The sequence below is a fragment of the Benincasa hispida genome, chromosome 4 (assembly GCF_009727055.1).
Source record: "Benincasa hispida cultivar B227 chromosome 4, ASM972705v1, whole genome shotgun sequence".
NCBI classification, from domain to species: Eukaryota; Viridiplantae; Streptophyta; class Magnoliopsida; order Cucurbitales; family Cucurbitaceae; genus Benincasa; species Benincasa hispida.
In genome coordinates, this window is record NC_052352.1 from 37,043,236 (window position 1) to 37,062,534 (window position 19,299).

The 19,299-nt window shown below is 35.6% G+C and overlaps 3 protein-coding genes across 6 annotated transcripts; all 3 read right to left on the minus strand.

Annotated features, from left to right (window-relative positions):
• Positions 1-234: 234 nt before the first annotated feature.
• On the minus strand, positions 235-738 carry LOC120076183 (secreted RxLR effector protein 161-like). The gene has a single exon (XM_039029949.1). The coding sequence runs from the start codon at positions 736-738 to the stop codon at positions 235-237; it is 504 nt and encodes a 167-aa protein (XP_038885877.1).
• A 1,964-nt stretch (positions 739-2,702) lies between these two features.
• On the minus strand, positions 2,703-6,423 carry LOC120075488. Of its 3 annotated transcripts, none has more exons than XM_039028923.1 (2): positions 6,086-6,423; positions 2,703-3,868 (listed from the first exon to the last, which is right to left on the minus strand). In XM_039028923.1, exons 1-2 carry the CDS (start codon positions 6,255-6,257, stop codon positions 3,558-3,560), a joined length of 483 nt encoding a protein of 160 aa, XP_038884851.1. In that variant the 5' UTR covers positions 6,258-6,423; the 3' UTR covers positions 2,703-3,557. The 3 variants fall into 3 exon arrangements, with proteins under 3 accessions (XP_038884851.1, XP_038884852.1, XP_038884849.1); XM_039028924.1 differs by lacking the exon at positions 2,703-3,868 and adding an exon at positions 3,914-4,337 and having other exon boundaries at positions 6,086-6,421; XM_039028921.1 differs by lacking the exon at positions 2,703-3,868 and adding an exon at positions 3,914-4,469 and having other exon boundaries at positions 6,086-6,420.
• A 1,657-nt stretch (positions 6,424-8,080) lies between these two features.
• LOC120075523 (PHD finger protein ALFIN-LIKE 4-like) lies at positions 8,081-12,774 on the minus strand. Of its 2 annotated transcripts, none has more exons than XM_039028997.1 (5): positions 12,341-12,774; positions 12,159-12,191; positions 11,350-11,578; positions 8,936-9,068; positions 8,081-8,675 (listed from the first exon to the last, which is right to left on the minus strand). In XM_039028997.1, the coding sequence occupies exons 1-5, from the start codon at positions 12,435-12,437 to the stop codon at positions 8,409-8,411; spliced, it is 759 nt and encodes a 252-aa protein (XP_038884925.1). In that variant the 5' UTR covers positions 12,438-12,774; the 3' UTR covers positions 8,081-8,408. The 2 variants fall into 2 exon arrangements, with proteins under 2 accessions (XP_038884925.1, XP_038884926.1); XM_039028998.1 differs by having other exon boundaries at positions 8,996-9,068; positions 12,341-12,773.
• Positions 12,775-19,299: the final 6,525 nt, after the last annotated feature.

Here is a 19,299-nt window from a genome sequence, read left to right on the forward strand (position 1 = left end):
CAAACACCAAGTTTTGAGCTTAGAAACTCAAACTTGCAAGCAGACAATGGTTTTGTTAAAATATCTGCAAATTGATTTTCTATTTTGCAGTAGACGAGTTACATCTCCATGTTTCTGTACTTCACTTAAGAAAAATAACTTGATGTTAAAATGTTTAGTCTTCCCATGAAACACAGGATTATGAGAGATAGCAATAGCAGCTTGGTTGTCAACAAGAATCTCTGTGCTTTCTTTCTACTCAAAATCAAGGTCAAATAAATTTTTTCTTAGCCATAAAGCTTGATTAACAGTAGTTGTTGCAACAATAAACTCTGCTTCAGTAGTAGATTGGGCTACAGCTTCTTGCTTCTTTGAGCTCCATGAGAAAACACTAGAGTCAAGAGTAAAACAATAGCCTGAAGTGCTCCTCATATCATCAATGGAACCTCCCCAGTCACTGTTAAAAAAACCAACCAACTTGAACTCCTTGCTTCTTGTGAACTTGATACCAAAATCACTTGTGCCTTTTATATATCGCATCACTCTTTTGGCAGCCTTGAGATGTAATTCGCTTGCACAATGCATCAATCGAGACAAAATACTTACAACATTCAAAATGTTTGGCCTTGTTACTGTGAAATACATCAAAAAACCAATCAAACTTCTAAAATATCCTTCATCAACTTTGACATCACCATCTTCTTTGCATAGCTTCTCCTTTTGATTAATTGGAGTTCTTGCTGCCTTACATTCATCCATTTGAAACTTCTTCAGTATTTCTTTTACATATTTTTTCTGGCATATGAAAACTTCATCTTGCCCTTACTTAATCTCCATGCCAAGGAAGTATGATATGAACCCTAGATCTTTCATTTCAAACGTCTTCATCATCTCTTGTTTGAAATTCTGAAATGATCTGTGTTGTTTCCTATAACCAGCAAGTCATCAACATACAATGAAACCATAAGAATGTCAGTACCATTGCGCTTAACATACAAGGTTGTTTCTGATAGACTTTTCACAAAATCCAAGTTTAGCAAATATTCATCAATTTTGTTGTACCAAGCTCTTGGAGCTTGTTTTAGTCCATAGAGAGCCTTCTTGAGAAGATAAACCTTATCTCCTTCATCTTCCTCCAAAAATCCTTGGGGTTGTTCAACATAAATTTCTTCTTGTATGACACCATTTAAAAAAGCTGATTTGACATCCAACTGGAAAACTTTCCAGGCCTTTTGTGCAGCTATTGCGAGCAGTAACCTGATTGTGTCTAATCTAGCAACATGAGCAAAAGTGTCAGAGTAATCAACACCAAAGATTTGAGCATACCCTTTAACCACAAGTCTGGCTTTATGTTTGTTGATCGAGCCATCGGCATTAAGCTTGGTTCTAAACACCTACTTCACCCCAGTTACCTTCCTGCCTTGAGGTCTATCTACAAGGATCCAAGTATTGTTCTTCTCTATCATTGACATCTCCTCCTCCATTACAACCATCTAGTTTTTATCCTTTTTTGCTTCTGCATAGTCAGCAGGTTCACACAGCAACATTGCATCTTTCATAAACATTTGAGAGTAACCTTGTTCCTCTCACAGGCACATCATCCATTGTTTCATTTTTCCAATCATCTTCTTCTTCGATGCTTGAACCAGAGAACTTGAGTTGCTCTGTTATGGTCTGATCCTTCTTCTTTGCTTCATCCCAACTCCATTCTTCATCCTCTAGGAAGTGGACATCCCTGCTAACAACAATATTTCCAGTTTGTGGCTGGAAAATTTTATAGGCCTTGCTGACAGTACTATAGCCTATAAAATTACCTGATGAAGCTCTCATATCAATCTTATCACGCTTGCTCTATGGAACATGAGTAAAACACAAGCAACCAAATACTCTACGAAATTTCAACGAGGGTTTGTAATCATACCACGCCTCAAATGGTGTTTGGTCCTTCACTACCTTTTTCGGAAGCTTGTTTTGAAGAAACACAGTCGTATTTGCTGCCTCTGCACAAAACTTCTTTGGTAGATTTTTCTCATGCAACATACATCTTGACATCTCCATGATGTATCTATTTCTTCTCTTACTAACTCTATTTTGTTGAGGTGTGTAAAGGGCTGTAAGTTGATGCTCTATGCCTGAATTTTCACAAAACGTGTCAAATTCTGTCGAAGTGTACTCCTTCCCATTGTTGGATCTTACAATTTAAATTTTGCAGCCACTTTCATTCTTAACTCTTGCTTTAAATTTCCAAAAAACTTGAGCTACTTCTTATTTAAACTTCAAGAAAAAAATCCAGCACATCCAGGTGATGTCATCAATAATGGCAATATAATAGAGATTACCTTTTAAAGAAGGTGTTCTTTGCGGTCCTACAACATCTGTGTGGATGAGCTGCAACTTGCAAATGGCTCTCCAGGTTAACTTGGGGAATGGCTTCCTGTTTATTTTTCCAAACTGACATGCTTTGCAGCTTGAGATTACATCACCAAGCTTAGGAACATCAAGTGCTAGCTTCTTTTCTTTTAGTTACAGCAAACCTTGATGATGATAGTGTTCAACTCTCTTGTGCCATATCTGTGTGACATCTTCCTTGCGAAGAAAAACAGATTGCTCCTTCCCTAAAGGATTGAGTGAGAAACTCTTTCCTTTCATTTTAACTTTGAAAATTTCCTGATCAACTGCATCCTTAATCAAACAATATTTATCTTCAAAAGTAATTTTAAAGCTTTTTTCAATAAGTTGACCCACACTCAATAAATTATGGTTAATGTCGGGAACAAAGAGAACATATTGTATATGTTTTGTACCTATATAGCTTGTAATCGTAACAGTGTCTTTTCCTTTGACAAAAATGTAATCCCCATTGTCGATTCTTACTTTGGTGATGTTAGTTGGCTTCAAATCTCTAAACAATTCCTTGTCATAAGTCATATGATTGGTGCAACCACTATCAATTAGCCAGGTTTCGTTTGATTCACTACCCACGAAACATGTAGCCACAAACAATTGATCCTTCTCCTCCTCCTCCTGATCAACAATCTTAGCCTCTTCATCTTGCTGTTGATTCTTGCTCCTACAAATTACAGCGTCATGCCCCATTTGGTTACATTTAGTGCACTTGGCGTCTGATCTTCTCCAGCATTTGAAAGAAGGATGACCCTTTCTATTGCAATGTTGACATGGAGGATAGGACCTCTTTTTAACTCCTACTTTGTTGTTGGCTGAGGATTCTCTATTAAGATTTTGATTCTTCTTGTTGTTCCTTGCATTCTCATGTTTGGCTTGTAAGGCTCCTTCAACAGCACCTTCTAGCCTCATAGCTCTTCTTTGCTCCTGTACTTGTAAAGCATTGAGAATTTCTGCAAGAGTAATTTGAGTTAGATCCTTGGTATTTTCCAAGGATGAAATAGATGCCTCAAATTTTTCAGGCACTGTTACAAGAATCTTTTCAACAATTCTTGAGTCCTTAAATATAGAACCAAGTAATTTGATTCGGTTTTCTATGCCCAATAACCTATCAAAATACTCTTTAATTGTTTATGTTTCCTTCATCCTCTCCAACTCAAATTCTCGAATCAAATTTAGCACACGCATTCCTTTGATTCTTGCATCTCCCTCATACTCTGACTTGAGATAATTCCATATCTCATATGCTGATTTTTTAGAGTCATAATCCGAGTGAATATAGTAGATGAGACTGCAACAAACAAACAAGCCTTTGCCTTGGATTTTCTTGTCTTTTTCTCCTTCTGCAATTTAATTTGTGCCATGATAGGATTGTTTGGGAGGTCAGGAATTTCATAACCCTCTTCCACAGCTTCCCAAATATCCAAAGCTTCCATATATGCCTTCATATGAACTGCCCAAACCTGGTAGTTGTCTCCATCAAACACTGGTGGAGAAATTGAAGAAAAATTGGAACTTGAACAGAGTGGACTTGTTTCAATCCTAAAGCATTTTCTTAACAAATACCCCAATGGATTAATACACAAACATAGGAATATACAAGGAAACTTAGCAGAATTTTTGTCCTAATTTACAATCCATAATTTACATTAACATGGTAAAGTCCAATTTTTTTTTTTTTTTTTTTTTTTTTGTGGGGTAATGAAGAGTGTTAAGACACACTTTCTGTCAATTCATACGCTGGGTCTGATTGCTATTTTTGCAACTCTCACGTATCTTCTGTAAGCATAATAAAATGGCGAGTCCAACAACACCAGTGACAAAATTAATGAGCAGCGTAGTTCTGATCTGCGGCAACTGTAAGGGCAGCGTTAAAGGTGTCACCGACGTCCAATAAGCGGTACCCATACTGCTAATTGCAATGCCCATAGTAAAGTAGAGAAAGTTCCTGGAAACTGAGAACTTATTGTAAGGCAACCCATTTATCAGCACGAAAATTTGCATCACTGAAACTACCATCGCCGTTGTTACGCCGGCGATGAAAGCCACGAACTGAGATGGGTGTTTTGAGGCCATTATCGATTTCCCTGCTTCATACCTTCAAACGTAATTACATTTTGGGCTCAATTTTTTAAATTAAATATAATTACTCCTAACCGTTTGTAAATAGGCCATATTGTTTGTAATTTATATTGTATGTGCATTATTTTACTCGAGAATTTCTTATATGATGGGTTGATTTTAATAACCTTAATTAGATTATTCAAGTTGGACAAAGAAGTCACAATTTTAAAAATTATATTCGTTGAAAGTATAGTTAAACTTATTGTGTAATGTATTTTTTACTGTTCTCTTTCTTTTTTCGAAATTGTGCTTGTTGCCTCACAATTTCTTTACAATTATTTTTATCTTTTCTAATTAAATAATTGAATTTTTAGTTAACTTTCGAAAATAAATACAATTTTTTTAAAAAACAAAAATCGCTTTCTTTTGAATCAAGTTAGTATGATATTTCTTTTAAATCGTTTGTAAAAAGAAAAAGAAAAAAAATAACAAAACAAAGAAAATCATTTACTAAAAGTTGTGTTTATAAACTATATCAAAATACAAGTTTTGCCCTTGAAATTTGTCTAGAAGGTTCCCTAACTTTCATGAGGATCTAATAATATATGTCCAATTTTCAAAGTTGTGTTGTTGACAAGATCCCCTCAAGTTTAAAAATGCAAATATGTCTCACAAGTTTTGTTTCTATTTTATGATTAATAAGTCTTTGAATACATATTCAAAAATTTTAAAATTAAATGATAGAACTCTAAGTTTTTCAATCTAGTGTTGAATAGGTTTGTGAATTTTAAAAACCGACAAATAGGTCAAAAATATTTGACATAAAATTGAAATTGTAGAGACCTACTGGACACACAATTGAAAGTTATGAACTTATCATAAACTTTTTAAAGTTCATGTACTATATATATACAAACCCAAAAGTCTGAAACCTAATAGACAATTTTTAAATTTATGAATGATCAAATAGGTACAAATGCTAAATATTTAAGGAACTATAGCTGTAATATAATTTTGAATTAATTTTTAAAAACTAAATGATAATCAAATAGGACTTCGTGGACCATTTACATAGACTACTTAGATATAAAAGACCTAAAAGCATGGTTGAAACAGATTTCAAACCTTTTGAAGTAAGAAAATTTTGTATATTTGAAACGTTTTTGAAATTTATGAGTATCAAAATAGGCACAACTTTACAAACTTGGCAAACTTATATCCTTAACCTTTCTTTCTTGATATATAGATTTAGAAGTACGAATTAGAAAGTAAACTTCAAAATTGTAATTTCCTTTTAAGTTAAAATGTATCTTTTTTTTTCTTTGGTGTACGTATTCCCAAATATCCAATTTTAATATATGCTCTTTCAATAGATCTTTAAAATAGTTATTATAGTTAGGTTAGATAGTTTATTGTTGGTTTTTTTCAAAAATAAAATATCTCCATTAATATAATGTTTTAATATATTCATTAGTGTATTTTTTCATATGAAAAATATTATAATTATTTAACCAATTTGACAAAAACTAACTTTACAAGACTTAGTTTAAGATTTATTGAAAATACATAGACTAAAATTAAATGAAACACCCAATATATAAGGACCAACATGATATTTTAACATTTCTTTCTAGAATACCTGCAGTCGGTATCGTCTTGCCAAACACCACGGGGAGGGTTCGTCCAGCAATGGTTGCGACGAACGTTATCATTATCATTAGAAATTCCCTATCACTCTTCTGCCAAGACTTCTCTGAGGTTTGATCTTCAGCTGCTGGGGATGGTGCTTCTTCATCAAGCCTACTTGCCATGGCTAATCAATCTGATGATCTTTGTCTTGTGAAAGACCAATAAACTTTGGCACTAGACTACAACAAGACACATGAATATTAATAGATGTTAAGGACATATGTGGATGTTGTTTCTCCATTTACTTGTGGTATTTCATTTGTGGATGCTATGGATACTCTAGTCAAGGTAAGATATGGAATGGTTTTAAAAGGAAATATCCAAAGGAATCAAAAAAAAAAAATATCTCCAATTGTGAATTATTTCATTATAATTATTGTGGTTGAGTTTTTATTTATTAAATTAGAATTTTATGGGTGGCTTTTTATATTCTTCTAAAATTATTTGATTTAATTCGATTGAATTTATTATTAATTATGTAAAAAAAAAATCTAACAAAAATATCTGTACACATATATATATATCCTAAGAAATAATTTTTTTAAATTTTTTTTTGTTTGTAATTGGCATGTATTACCTCAACATCAGAGATTGTCTCCAAAATATATATATATATAAAGGAACTACGAAAATCCCTGTTAGATGCAACAATCCTCAATAAGGTGGAGCTTGCAAACAACTAAAAAATTGAACAATTTTTTAGCGATTAACGAATGAAAAATAGGAGATAAATGGTAAAATCATAGCCAGTTTCAATCAACTGAATCTGCTCTGTTTTTTTTTGTCTTGAGTTTTTATGTAGTTTAATTCAAAGCAATTTTTAAATTCCTCCCATCCTTAATTAAACGATGTTCATATAAAATCGAGGCTAAAGAATTTGATAATTAGTAGCCTTCATTTTCAGTGGAGAGCAATGATAGTACCCATCTTAACGATTCGTACACTTGCAAATTTGAGATCAACTTGATTTTGCTACAAATATCTATGATTTTTCAATTCACTAATGAGGTATTGGTAAATGTTAATTGTGTTTAATGATAAACTTAATTAGGTGACATGATAATCCGTGAAGTGGCAGAAATTTAAAAAATGAAAATAAAAATTTGTGTATGAAAAGAAAGTGTTGTTTCTATTTTTGTTTCGCTGTTGCTTCATCCTCAAGCCCAACTTGACACGATTGATCAACCTAATGACATTGGACCATAACGAGGCACATGAAAAGTTGTTAAAGAGAATGTTTGGATGTTAAATTAATGTGTCATATACAAATAGTCTCACAGCATATAAATATTTTTTACAAGATAAAGCAGTGATCTAAAGATGTCAAATATCTATAATTACAAGCATCGAAGGTTTTAATTATCTAGATTCCAAAAACAAACAGTCTCCTAAAGTCATTCTTTATAGTCTGCAAAATGAATTAAGTTACAATCATACTTAATTCTGCAAGAAAAATGTTTAAAGAACGCTCCAAACAAATCCTCACGTTTGGATATCTAAAATGTTAAGAGTAGTGGTTATGTAAATGGGTAATTGTTGAAGAGTTTTCCCTTGTTATGACTAACAAGTTATACGTGTATGGTCCCCAAAGTAGTAAACTAGCCTATAAATACTCAAGTCAGCCTAATTCTGAATTCTGAGCCTCCCAATTGCCCCAATTCCCATGTTATATTACAAGTCTCGTTTGGTTTCAGATCAAAAAGCATGACAAGAATTCTCTGTGTATGCTTATCGTTTAGGACAGTGAGTGAGATATATTTCATTTACGCTCTAAGCGTGATTGCCTCAAAAAATCCAAAAATCAAGTATTCACATCATTTTAACTAGGATGAGAGATGAAATGAGAGAGAAACCGACCTTGAATGCATAATGAACCCGCAAGAATGTACCAAACCTCTGTTTGTTGCATCCGTGACTCGAACGGCACGTACAATAGAGAAAGGTATCCCGACATATATGAACTTTTTAACAACACATTATACCACATACTTATACCACGTACAAAAGACATAGTTCATACAATACACAAACAGAAAGGAGTCTGTCCACATATGCCATAGAATATAAATTTCCAACCTAACCATAGTCCTATTTAAAGTTTAAGCTAATCCTAATACACAATTAGTGGTCTACGCTGAGATCCTAAGGGGAACAATACTTGACATATCTTCATTCTTTTTCCTTTTTTTATTCCCCTTTTTTTTAAACTTTGGTTTGGGAAGGGAGGAGAAGTTGTTGCTAATAAATACCACACGTGTTCTGTGCAAACCGCATCAGGGTCGGATTCTCTTGTTGCTGCAAGATGGACATTTGTACTGCTTAATGTGCTCGGCTCTCGCCGGAGTGATCTTCACACACTTCCCATGGAACCATTTCTCACAAATATCACAGCAAATCCAGAACTCATCAGATGCATAATTCTCTCCACAAGCTCCGCAAAGTGTTTCTCCATGTTCTTCCTCATCTTCCTCTTCCAAGCCTTCCTCTTCCTCGTCTTTCGATTGAACTTTTGTATTTTTTATTTGAGGTTCGGAACTCCGCTGTATATTGCAAATATATGCCAAATAATATGCTTAATAAGTTGCCTCCAGCATGGATCGAATCAAGGATTAAGCAAAGAGAAAAAGTAATCAAATAATACTCAAGTTCAGTACGAAAGTCGACTGGTTTTCTAAAGGCTCCCAACCCAAACCATTAGAGATTAAAAATCACTAGTTTTGTGTCTATAACCATTTTAAGCCAAATTGGCTAGAAAAATTAAGAAAAAGGGAGAAAGGTGAATAAAAAAATTCTTTCAAACCTTTGAATTTGATTTAGATTTATTACTGCTATGATTTGAAACTGATGATTTATCCTTAACTTGTTTTTTGGCTGTCCCTGTCACCACTTCAAATATTGTTGGAAGATCATTTATCATATTAAATAGACGCTTCCTGCAACAAAAGCAACAGAAACTTGAGTTCCCAATCATGGAACCTTCATCAAGAAATCAAACTATCACTGAAATAAAAAATGAGAGAATAAAAGAAAATCAAGAGAAGACCCGCAACCGAGACCAACAAAAAGACCGCCCAAAAAGGAGCCAAACTAAAATGAAAAGACTCGGTCATGATCCCTGTTGTAATGAAGAAACATAAACTATGCAACGTATAAATGTGCTCATTATCCTACACATTCAGTTTTCAATCTGAAACAAAACAAAGAAAGCAATTCTTAGGTTCTCGCTCATAGTAATGAAGCATGAAGTAAACTAGTCATCCTCCTGAAAGCTAAAGTCCCGTTTATGCATTTAAGAGAGAGGTTATTGTATCTTATTCTAAAAATAAAATAAAAGGAGAAAATTATAATTATTGGTGTAAATATATTAAATTGAGTCACTGCTACGAGCCTACACCCCTCTAAGTTATCAAATAGTCCAGTTCAAACATAAAATTTAAGATAGACAGGACAGCAGATGCCCAGAATCTGCAGTACACCAACATGGTAATCTCTTCTTATCTTAGTCAAAACAGAAACTAACAAACTTCTCATTCCAGGAAAAAGCACCCAGCAATAGAAGATATAGATGGAACACCAAACTTTTTTTTCCATTTACATCCGAGTGTCCAAAGGAGCTTATCTGTGCCTCGACTATTCTCATGATACAACCACCTAACTCTAATACATTTGATTGTCAAGGATATCCTAGGTAGGAGACCATTATAATCTTAACTCAAATTCCTCAAAGTTCATTACTTATTCACTGACCCCAATGACCAAGGACAAACGACAGTTGATTAAAATCCAGCTTACATTGAGATAAATGAAAGAAAACAAAAGGAAAAACAAACTAACCATACAAAAAAGTGGTTTAACAAAGTAAAAAATCCTCGAACACTGACACCCAAATACAAGCATTATCAAGGGATAATTTAAATTTCTCTGGAAGTAACCTTTATGTTGTGTGAAATAAAATATCCAGAAACATTACTCGTACAAAGAAAAACAAAATCCAGAAAGGTTGAAATAGAATCAGTATCCTATTCCAAATAATATTGCAACTCCTTTGGAAAACCCCGGCATATATATTAGGGAGATAAAGCCTATGAAGCCATAGCATGTGCCAGACACTGTGGACATCATTTTCTATAAAATTAGGACAAGAGCATGGTAAAGGCATGCTTACCAAAATTTACAATTTACAAAATGTAGGTTAAGTGACAAATTTAGTCTCTGAACTATTATGTTTGAGCTAATAGAACCCTAAACTTTAAAAAGTACCTAATAGGTCAAGAGCTTTCAATTTTAAGTCTACAAGGTTCCTAAACTTTAACAGTATCTAAAAAATCTTTGAACTTCCAATTTTGTGTTTAATTGACGCTAACATATTCAACACTTTTGAATTAATAGACTAATTATGTATACAATGAATTTTGTACCTGTCAGGGTCCAAAACTTTCAGTTTCGAGTCTTAGAAGTTCATGAATTTTTAAGAGTTTCAAATAGGTTAAGGACTTGCAAACACAAAATTGAAAGTCTAGGGATTTACAAGTCACAACTAGTTCATGGAGTTATTGGACACTTTGCACAAACCTGAAAAATTAAAGGACCAAGCTTGTAGTTTAACCTAAAATATATTGGAACATCAAGTACATTTAAGAGTATGCTTTAATTTATAGTATTTTCATGTAGAAATAATATAAAAGAAGTGATGAATTTTTAATTCTTTTTTAAAAAACAAGTCATCAAATATACAATGCAGGAAGTTAATTTATTATGGATATTGTTTATGTGTCTAATTATGCATGCCTTATTGCAAAAGAATCAAGAACCAACTAAACATGTTTCCAAATGACTGAACATTGAATAGGAAACCGAAATTAAAATCAGCCATCTTTACGTTCTTAAATACTTTAAAAAACGCACGATATTGGCGACAATCAAAATTTGTTATTCTTCTCCCATATATCTTTTTATGGTTGATTGGTCTTCACCAACATCCAAAGAAATAAGAAATCCAGAGGTAGAGACAAAAAAGTTCACCAATAACGCATGAAATGTGAAAGTGTTGAACCAAATACTAAATTAAGTAACTGCTTAAAGAAAATTAAAAGACAGAGAGATAGAGTTGAAACTCATACCCAGGCCTTTGTGGCAGCCTACAAAGAGTGTAAAATATACTATGTATGAATCATTAATATAAAATAACAAGGGCCAGATCAGAAGAACACATACCTATCTGTCTTATCAAATCCAAACCTAGCTCCAAAATAAAATGCCACAGAAAGCAGCCAAACATCACTATGCACCGCAACCAAAGATAGCCAGTCCTTTTCTTGCATTCCGTCTCTAGCAAAATTTATGCCCAGCGCAGGTTCTGGAAGCTCTGGAGGCACCTCTTCCGCAGGCAAATTGACCTCCCACTGCTCACTAGGAAATCCGTAGAGGCAAAGATTTTCTTTCTCTGTAAATGTGAAGTTTCAGAAAATTTGGGTTCTAATTCAAACATGAATTCCTTTGGAAATAGGCAGAACAAGTAACAAATGTGTTAAAAGTAGTAAGTAATCCGACATGCTTAGTTCTATCTTAACTGTTATATATGCATAAAAATATTTTTTACACGCTAAATTTGAATTTCTGAAACAAAAAACCCCTGCTCATTTTTAAATTATATCACAAGCTTAAGATCAAACCGCATTATCAGATTCCATTGAATCAAACCTTTGCGTTTCCATATAAAACATATGCTCTATTTTTATTATGATGTGTATCGAGACTTCATACACATGCACAGCCTTACGAGAAATTAAAAAGGAAAAAACAAAAACACGAAGAGAAATGACAAACTGGCTAAGGAAAATGAGCAGCTGAAAACTGTAACTAAAGCAGACATCAAAACCGATCAATTTCAATAGCTCTTTAAGTTTGGAGAGGTCAAAATTAGGCTCCTAATGAAAACAACTTTTCCTACCAATTACTTCTAACATCTCATACAAATGCATAGTAGAATCCAAAAACGTAAACAAAGCAGCGAGAAATCAAACCAGGATCACATTGCTGGTAGAACTCTTCAACATCTGCAACCACAAAGGCATAACTAGTGAAAATCTAGCTAAATTAACAGGAAAACAAAATTACTAAAACACGAAGAGGAATGAAATTGAGAAAACCAAAAGTACGAAAAGCTCGAAAAAATTTAGAAAGGAGAATGAAGTAAAAAGGTCACCAGTAGTTAGAGCCTTGATTAAACCAGCTCTACGGCCCTTGAAATCCCTAAACACCTCTTCCACGGTACGTGGATTGTACGGAGCACCGCCGTCCATAGCCTACAGCTCTGACGATGAAAGTAGAAGTTGAAGTAGCAGAGGTAGGATAGAGTGAAGGAAGAAGAGTGTGGATGAGGAAGAAAATTGAGAAGAGAAGAATGAACTACAGATCGAGAAGCATGGGGAGGAAGAAGAGAGAGGGGAGGAAGCAAAAGGAGGGAAAAAAAAACAGCCAAATATTTGACCTCTGACTCTGAGAGACGACAGTGGGGAGAAGGAAGAAGAGAGAGAGAGAGAGAAAAGAACGCGGATTTGAATCGGAGGAAAGAGGTGAAATTAAATGAATTTGATAAAAGGGGGAAAAGTCCGGAACGGAGGGATTTTGGGCCGAGAAAGAGAGGAAAAAATTGGAAAATGGAGCCCTAAAAATGGAGGACGAGGCGGTAAAGGCTGATTGGACTTCATGGATTAAACGAGGTCCCAGAAACTTTTATCTGAAGGTGAATTTTTGTGGGTCCTAGCTGAGGTGGCAGCTGGTCCCCACCAATTTGCTTTTTTCAATTTTTTCTTTTTGCATTGGGCTACAGTCGACGTGGCACAAGTCTGGCTCCTTGTTCTCGTTACAATCGTGGTCGTTGGTACCATTCTTCTTCTATTTTCACGTCTCAATGACTTTATTCTTTATTTTTTTCTCTCCTTTTTTCTTTTGAAGAGTTTATTGTTGTCTTCTTAATCATAAGCAAGATTTTGAAATACGAATGTTGAAGAAAGCATTGCAATCTTGATTTTAAGGGCACATTTATCAAACTATAACGAGAATTAATGAAATTGAAATGGGATTTCATTAATAGATGAATCATAATAGGTCTGAATTACAAATACAACTATATTACTTTTGACCGTATTTATTTAAAATTATGAATCTGTCACATTTTACTATTACCGTTATCGTTATCGTTTGACTCTAACAATAACAATAGCGGTAAATATAACAATACATGTGGCAAATTCATATTTTTCATATTGTTACAGTAACAATATCTATAACGATAACGGTAAAGATAGTAGGTCCCACATAATTTTCAACCGCGATAAGATTGAACACCTTTTATTCCTCAATCAGACTATACGATTTGATTATAAATTTCAAAACGGATCTCCACATCTCATTATGATTACAAAAAACAGATAAACAACAACGAAAGTAATCAATTCGAGCCCACTTTTTATATTACCATTGATGAATTACTTTTCATCCAGTGTAAATGTGGCCTAAATGTCCTAGAAATTTTGATAAACGGTTGATATTGAAAAATTATGGAAAACAAAAAATAGAAATAAAAATATGTACATATACCTTTTCAAATAATAAGAGTGAATTTGGGAAATGAAGAAGTTAATATTATTCATCTCCTCTTTGAATGTTTATATAACTAATAAATAGTTAAATCTCACATGCATACACGTGCTGATAAACAGAATTAATTCTAAATAACAAGAAATACAACAAACTTGTATTTAATATGTGTACTACTCCCCCTCAAGATGGAGCAAAAATGTTTAAAATGCCCATTGTGGATAACAAGGGAAACAATGAAGCAAAGCCCACAACTCCTACCAATTCTCAACCCTAGAGAATATAGGAGGTTCCAGTTTGGTGGTGTCCCAATTGAGAAGATCGCATCATGATCCGTTCGAGGGAGTTCTTAAGAACTCATTCTTCAAAGGTAAAGTTATTTTTTCTTCTCCTTTCTTTTTCTTAGCATGCTGTGAAATTATACTTTGAATGCATGATCTCTTTAATTTTAGTTATGTAATTCTGAATTTTGTGGAAAAAGGAAATTGGAATCGATTTCCGCATTCTGCTAAGAAAACCTTCAAGGGTTTTCCCTTCATTGAGGATCCATTGTCTTACAAAAGGCAATGAAAGATGTTAACAAGGATGAATAGATTAAGGCCATGTTGGGTTTTATGTCCTAAAACTCGTGCTTTGTAAACAATAAAACTTATTTTGAAAATTCAATAAATTGTTATTGAATATATGAATTGTTTATTTCATTTTAGTAATAAATCCAATAAATTAAATGATCCATGACTGTTACATGAGTACTTGAACTTTATGTGGAGGCATAAAAGTGGATTAGGTTCAAGTAAATAGCTGGGGACATAGGATGCAAGATGGAATTCACTCATATCTGCTTTCAGGGATAGTAGAGAGGTTGTTCCCTTAAGTGCTGACTCTCGGTCTTAAACAAGGGGCCCTACTCTCTCATTAGCCTGAGAGGGACTCGGTTTAATGATCGGATCGCAAACTAATTGTTCATTAGAGGATCAGTGGGACTTAAGGAACAAAAGGTAACCTCGGGGGTAAAACAGCTATTTGACCCAGCCATTATTACGAACAGCCTGTGAAGGGTTAACTTACTAATCATGGTTATATCCAGTGGACATAATATTGAAGGAACTCTTATCAAAGAGAACCTATGAGCGGAAGCAAGTTCATTCCAAATTCATTGTGACAAAATTACAAGCATTCACAAACATGAGCGGAAGCAAGTTCGTTCCAAATTCATTGTCTCTATCATGAACGGCATTATATAATGAGACTAAACACTTTGTGGTCCGGTCTTATACAAACTCCTTTGTATAGGACACCCCCACTCACATGTTTCCACGTGAATGATCAAGATCAGACCATCTATAGCACGTCACAACACTTGTAACTATCTACAAAGCAAGCCGCATCTGTAGTGTCACCAGGATAAGGTTTCCCTCCTATATCCATATATTACAGACAATTTTGGTTATCACTTAAGACATGATCCACTTGTATGTCTCCACATATATGCTTAAGTTACAACGACAACCAAGGATCTTAGTTTATTGGTTTGTGGTAAATACAAATAAAACATCTCATGTTTCATAAATAACAGTGAAGAAAATATCTCATATTATTACATCATAAATGTTTGTTCAATACAGGTGTTTATAAACTACAGAACCCAACAAAGTTTAAGGCATCAACCCCAACAATCTTTCACTTGTCCTAAAGCGAGTGGACATAACAATAAGTACAAATCAATAAACTAGGGTACTAAGGCTCAGTACAAAAATATCCCACTTTCCTTAGTCCAACCGTGAGCGGTCACGTAGACTCATGCTCTGAAGGTGGCCCTAAAACACTGTAGCTATGAGAACTTTCGTAAACGGGTCAGCAACGTTGTGCTCCAGAGCGATCTTCATGATGATCACGTCCCCTTGATGCACTATCTCGTGGATGAGATGATACTTTCGCTCATATATTTGTCGTGCTTGTGACTCCTAGACTCCTTGGAGTTCGCCACAGCACTACTATTATTAAAGGGTTATTAGCCTAGACATGTTTGGAACAACTTTCAAATCAACCAGGAACTTCTTGAGCCAAACGGCCTCCTTAGCAGCTTCACAAGTCGCTACATTCTCGACCTCCATCATGGAGTCAACGATGCACCCCTGTTTAATGCTTCGTCATACTACAGCTCCTCTGTTAAAAGTGAACACTGAGCCTGAAGTGAATTTCTGAGATTCCTCATCAGTCTGAAAGTCAGAGTCCATGTATCCAGTAAGGATCAAATCTTTAGATCCATACACAAACATGTAGTCCCCCATTCTCCAAAGATACTTGAGGATGTTCTTGACTGCAGTCCAATGACCCTGTCTTACATTAGAATGATATCTACTTACAATCCTCATAGTAGAGCAAATGTCTGGTCTTGTACACAGCATCGCATACATCAAACTGCCAACAATAGATGCATAGAGGACCTGTCTCATCTTCTGAACCTCTTAAGGTGTCTTAGGACACATTTCCTTAGACAATGTAACTCCATGCCTGCAAGGTAGTAGGCCCTTTTTGGAGTTCTGCATCGAATACTTGAGCAACATCTTGTCAATATACGATGTCTGAGACAGCGCTAGCACTTTGTTCTTTCGATCCCAAAAGATCTGAATACCAAGAACAAACTGAGCCTCTCCCAAACCTTTCATTTGGAGTAGGTCACTAGCCAGTTCTTAACTGATGTCAGTAGACCTATATCATTCTCAATGAGTAGGATATCGTCTACATACAACATTAGGAAAACTACTGAACTGTTGATGATTTTCTTGTAAACACAAGGTTTATCAACGTTTTGGTCAAAGTTGTACGATTTGATCGCAGTATCAAACCGAATGTTCCAAAATCGAGATGCTTGTTTCAGCCCATAAATGGACCAATTCAGTTGGCAAACCTTTTGCTCTTGACCTTAGGCTATAAATCCCTCGGGCTGCACCATATAAATGGTTTCCTCAAGATTACCATTTAGAAAGGCAGTCTTGACGTCCATTTTCCATATCTCATAATCATAATATGAGGCAATGGATAAGAGGATGCGAATAGACTTCAATATGGCAACAGGCGAGAAAGTCTCCTCATAGTCTACTCCCTCAACCTGGGTAGAACCTTTTGCCACAAGTCTAGCCTTGAAGGTTTGCACCTTCCCATCGACACCCTGTTTCCTCTTGTAGATCCATTTACAACCTATAGGTTTTACCCCATCAGGTTGATCTACAAGATCCCATACTGAGTTGAAGTACATCGACTCCATCTCGAGATCCATGGCTTTGACCCATTCATCCCGATCAACATCCTCCATTGCTTTCTGATAAGACAATGGATCCTCAACCTCGTCATCGGTAACCATAGCCAGGATTTTCGCGAAACCCATATAGCGAACAGGTGGATTCGCAACCCTCCCACTACGTTGAGGTTCCCTCAACTCTTGAGGTGGAACTAACCTACCAAATGAACGTCCATCAACAACTCTTGCTGATGGAGCAGGCTTTTCAACAAATCATGTTGAAGTTTCAGTAGTTTTGTTGGAAAGTTCACGCAACATGATCTTACTACGTGGACTGTGCTCCCTTATATGATCCTCCTCCAAGAAGGTAGCATTCGTCGACACAAACACTCTATATTTCGTAGGATCATAAAAGTAACTCAAGCACATGTGCTAGGCAACTCCCTATGCGGAAGTGACGCAAACTAGCTTTACGCCCATTCCACAACTCCAAAGGTGATCGCAACACTCTTGGAAGGAACACAGTTGAGGATATACACTATAGTCTCCATTGAAAAACCCCAAAACAAGTCTGGCAAGGAAGCGTAACTCATCATTGACCGAACCATGTCCAACAAGGTCCTGTTTCTCCTCTCTGCTACACCATTTTATTGAGGTGTACCCGACGCTAAGAGTTGGGAAACGATTCCATGTTCTGTCATATAGTTTCGAAACTCAAAATCAATAAACTCTCCACCCCAATCCGATCGAAGTGTTTTAATCCGTCTATCCAATGTATTTTCAACTTCAGCCTTGAACTCTCTAAACTTTTCAAAGGATCCAGACTTCCGTTACATCAAATAAACATACCCATACCGAAAGTAATCATCAGTAAAAGTGATGAAATACTCATAGTCTCCCCTGGCTCGCACACTCATCGGACCACAAAGACCTGCATGCACTAACTCTAGAGGCTCTTTGGTTGGATAAACTTTTCTAGTAAAAGGTCTTTTAGTCATCTTTCCTTCAAGGCATGATTCGCACACGGGTAAAGAATTTTCCTCTAACTCGCTTAGAAGTCCATTCTTCACCAATCTTTCAATCCTATTGAGATTGATGTGCCCTAATCGAAGGTGCCAAAGTTGAGCAATTTCCTTAGGAGAAACCTTTTGTCATTTATTTTGAGTTACGAAAATTTTAAACATCTCTATGTTATGGAGGGAACTTGTTGTTAACGGCCTTAACAAGTTGTTTTCCAATTTTGCTGAACAAATCTCAACACCATCTTTATGAATAAATACTTTATTCAAATTAAAGTGAAGAGTATATTTACATTGAATCAAACACTTTACAGAAATTAAGTTCTACTTTAACACGGGAACTACATACACATCATTCAAAATGATAAACTTCTTCTATAAAGTCAACTGGAGCCCGCCTACGACCATAGCTGAGAAAACGTGCCCGGTGCCTACTCGCATCGTCATCTCTCCAACCTCAAACTGCCACCAGGATCTAATCCCTCAAAAAGAAGAACAAACATGATTAGTGGCTCCAAAGTCAACAATCTAGGCAGAATCATTATTCTCCACTAAACATATTTCCAAAACTAGTAAATTATATTTACCTTGTTTTGCCTTGGCCTTAGCCTTCTTCTTCTCCTTTATCCAGTGAGGACAGTTCCGCTTCCAGTGCCCATCCTGGTTACAATGGAAACACTTTTCTTTATCAACCGACACTGGTCACCTACCCTGCTAGGCGACAGACTGTGGGTTAGTAGGTGCCTTCCCCTTCCCCTTACTACCCTTCTTCTTCTTCCACTTGGAAGTGTTAGAAGTAGAAGATGTAGACTTTGTTCCTAAGGTCGAACCTCGATGGAACTTCTTTGAAGATGAAGAAACATTTGTCTCACCTACCTTATTCTCCTTACTTTCAGCAAGGATTGGAATGTCTGCAACTCGTTGAGGGGAGTTGTAAGGGTATAGTCAACTTTATTCAGTATCGCATTACTGACAAAGTGTATGAAGCTATCTAGCAATGCGTTCAGAATTATGCTAACCTGGCCGCCCTCATCGATGCGTGACCCATTCATCTCCGCCACATTGAAATGGACCATCGTATTTAGCACATGTTTACAAACATAGGTTCCTTTCTTCATTTTGGAGTTGAAGATGCATTTCAAAGCTTCATGCTTGAGCTATCCAGACGGTTGTCCGAACATTCCTCGAAAGGATTCCATGATCTCACGCGCTAAGACCATAGGCTCATGCTTCTTGGCCAAAACATCATTCAGATTGGCCAAGATGTAAGCTCGGACCTTCTCGTTCGCCTGTGTCCAACGC

Excerpts from the sequence above, each read along its gene's own strand:
- LOC120076183 (XM_039029949.1), bottom strand. The coding sequence starts at position 738 with ATGGATGAATGTAAGGCAGCAAGAACTCCAATTAATCAAAAGGAGAAG.
- LOC120075523 (XM_039028997.1), bottom strand. The coding sequence starts at position 12,437 with ATGGACGGCGGTGCTCCGTACAATCCACGTACCGTGGAAGAGGTGTTT. Across the intron at positions 11,579-12,158 it reads CTACCAGCAATGTGATCCTG|AGAAAGAAAATCTTTGCCTC; the intron begins GTTTGATTTCTC and ends TCACATTTACAG. Across the intron at positions 8,676-8,935 it reads AATCTAAATCAAATTCAAAG|CGGAGTTCCGAACCTCAAAT; the intron begins GTTTGAAAGAAT and ends TGCAATATACAG.
- LOC120075488 (XM_039028921.1), bottom strand. The coding sequence starts at position 6,257 with ATGGCAAGTAGGCTTGATGAAGAAGCACCATCCCCAGCAGCTGAAGAT. Across the intron at positions 4,470-6,085 it reads CAAGACGATACCGACTGCAG|GGAAATCGATAATGGCCTCA; the intron begins GTATTCTAGAAA and ends GGTATGAAGCAG.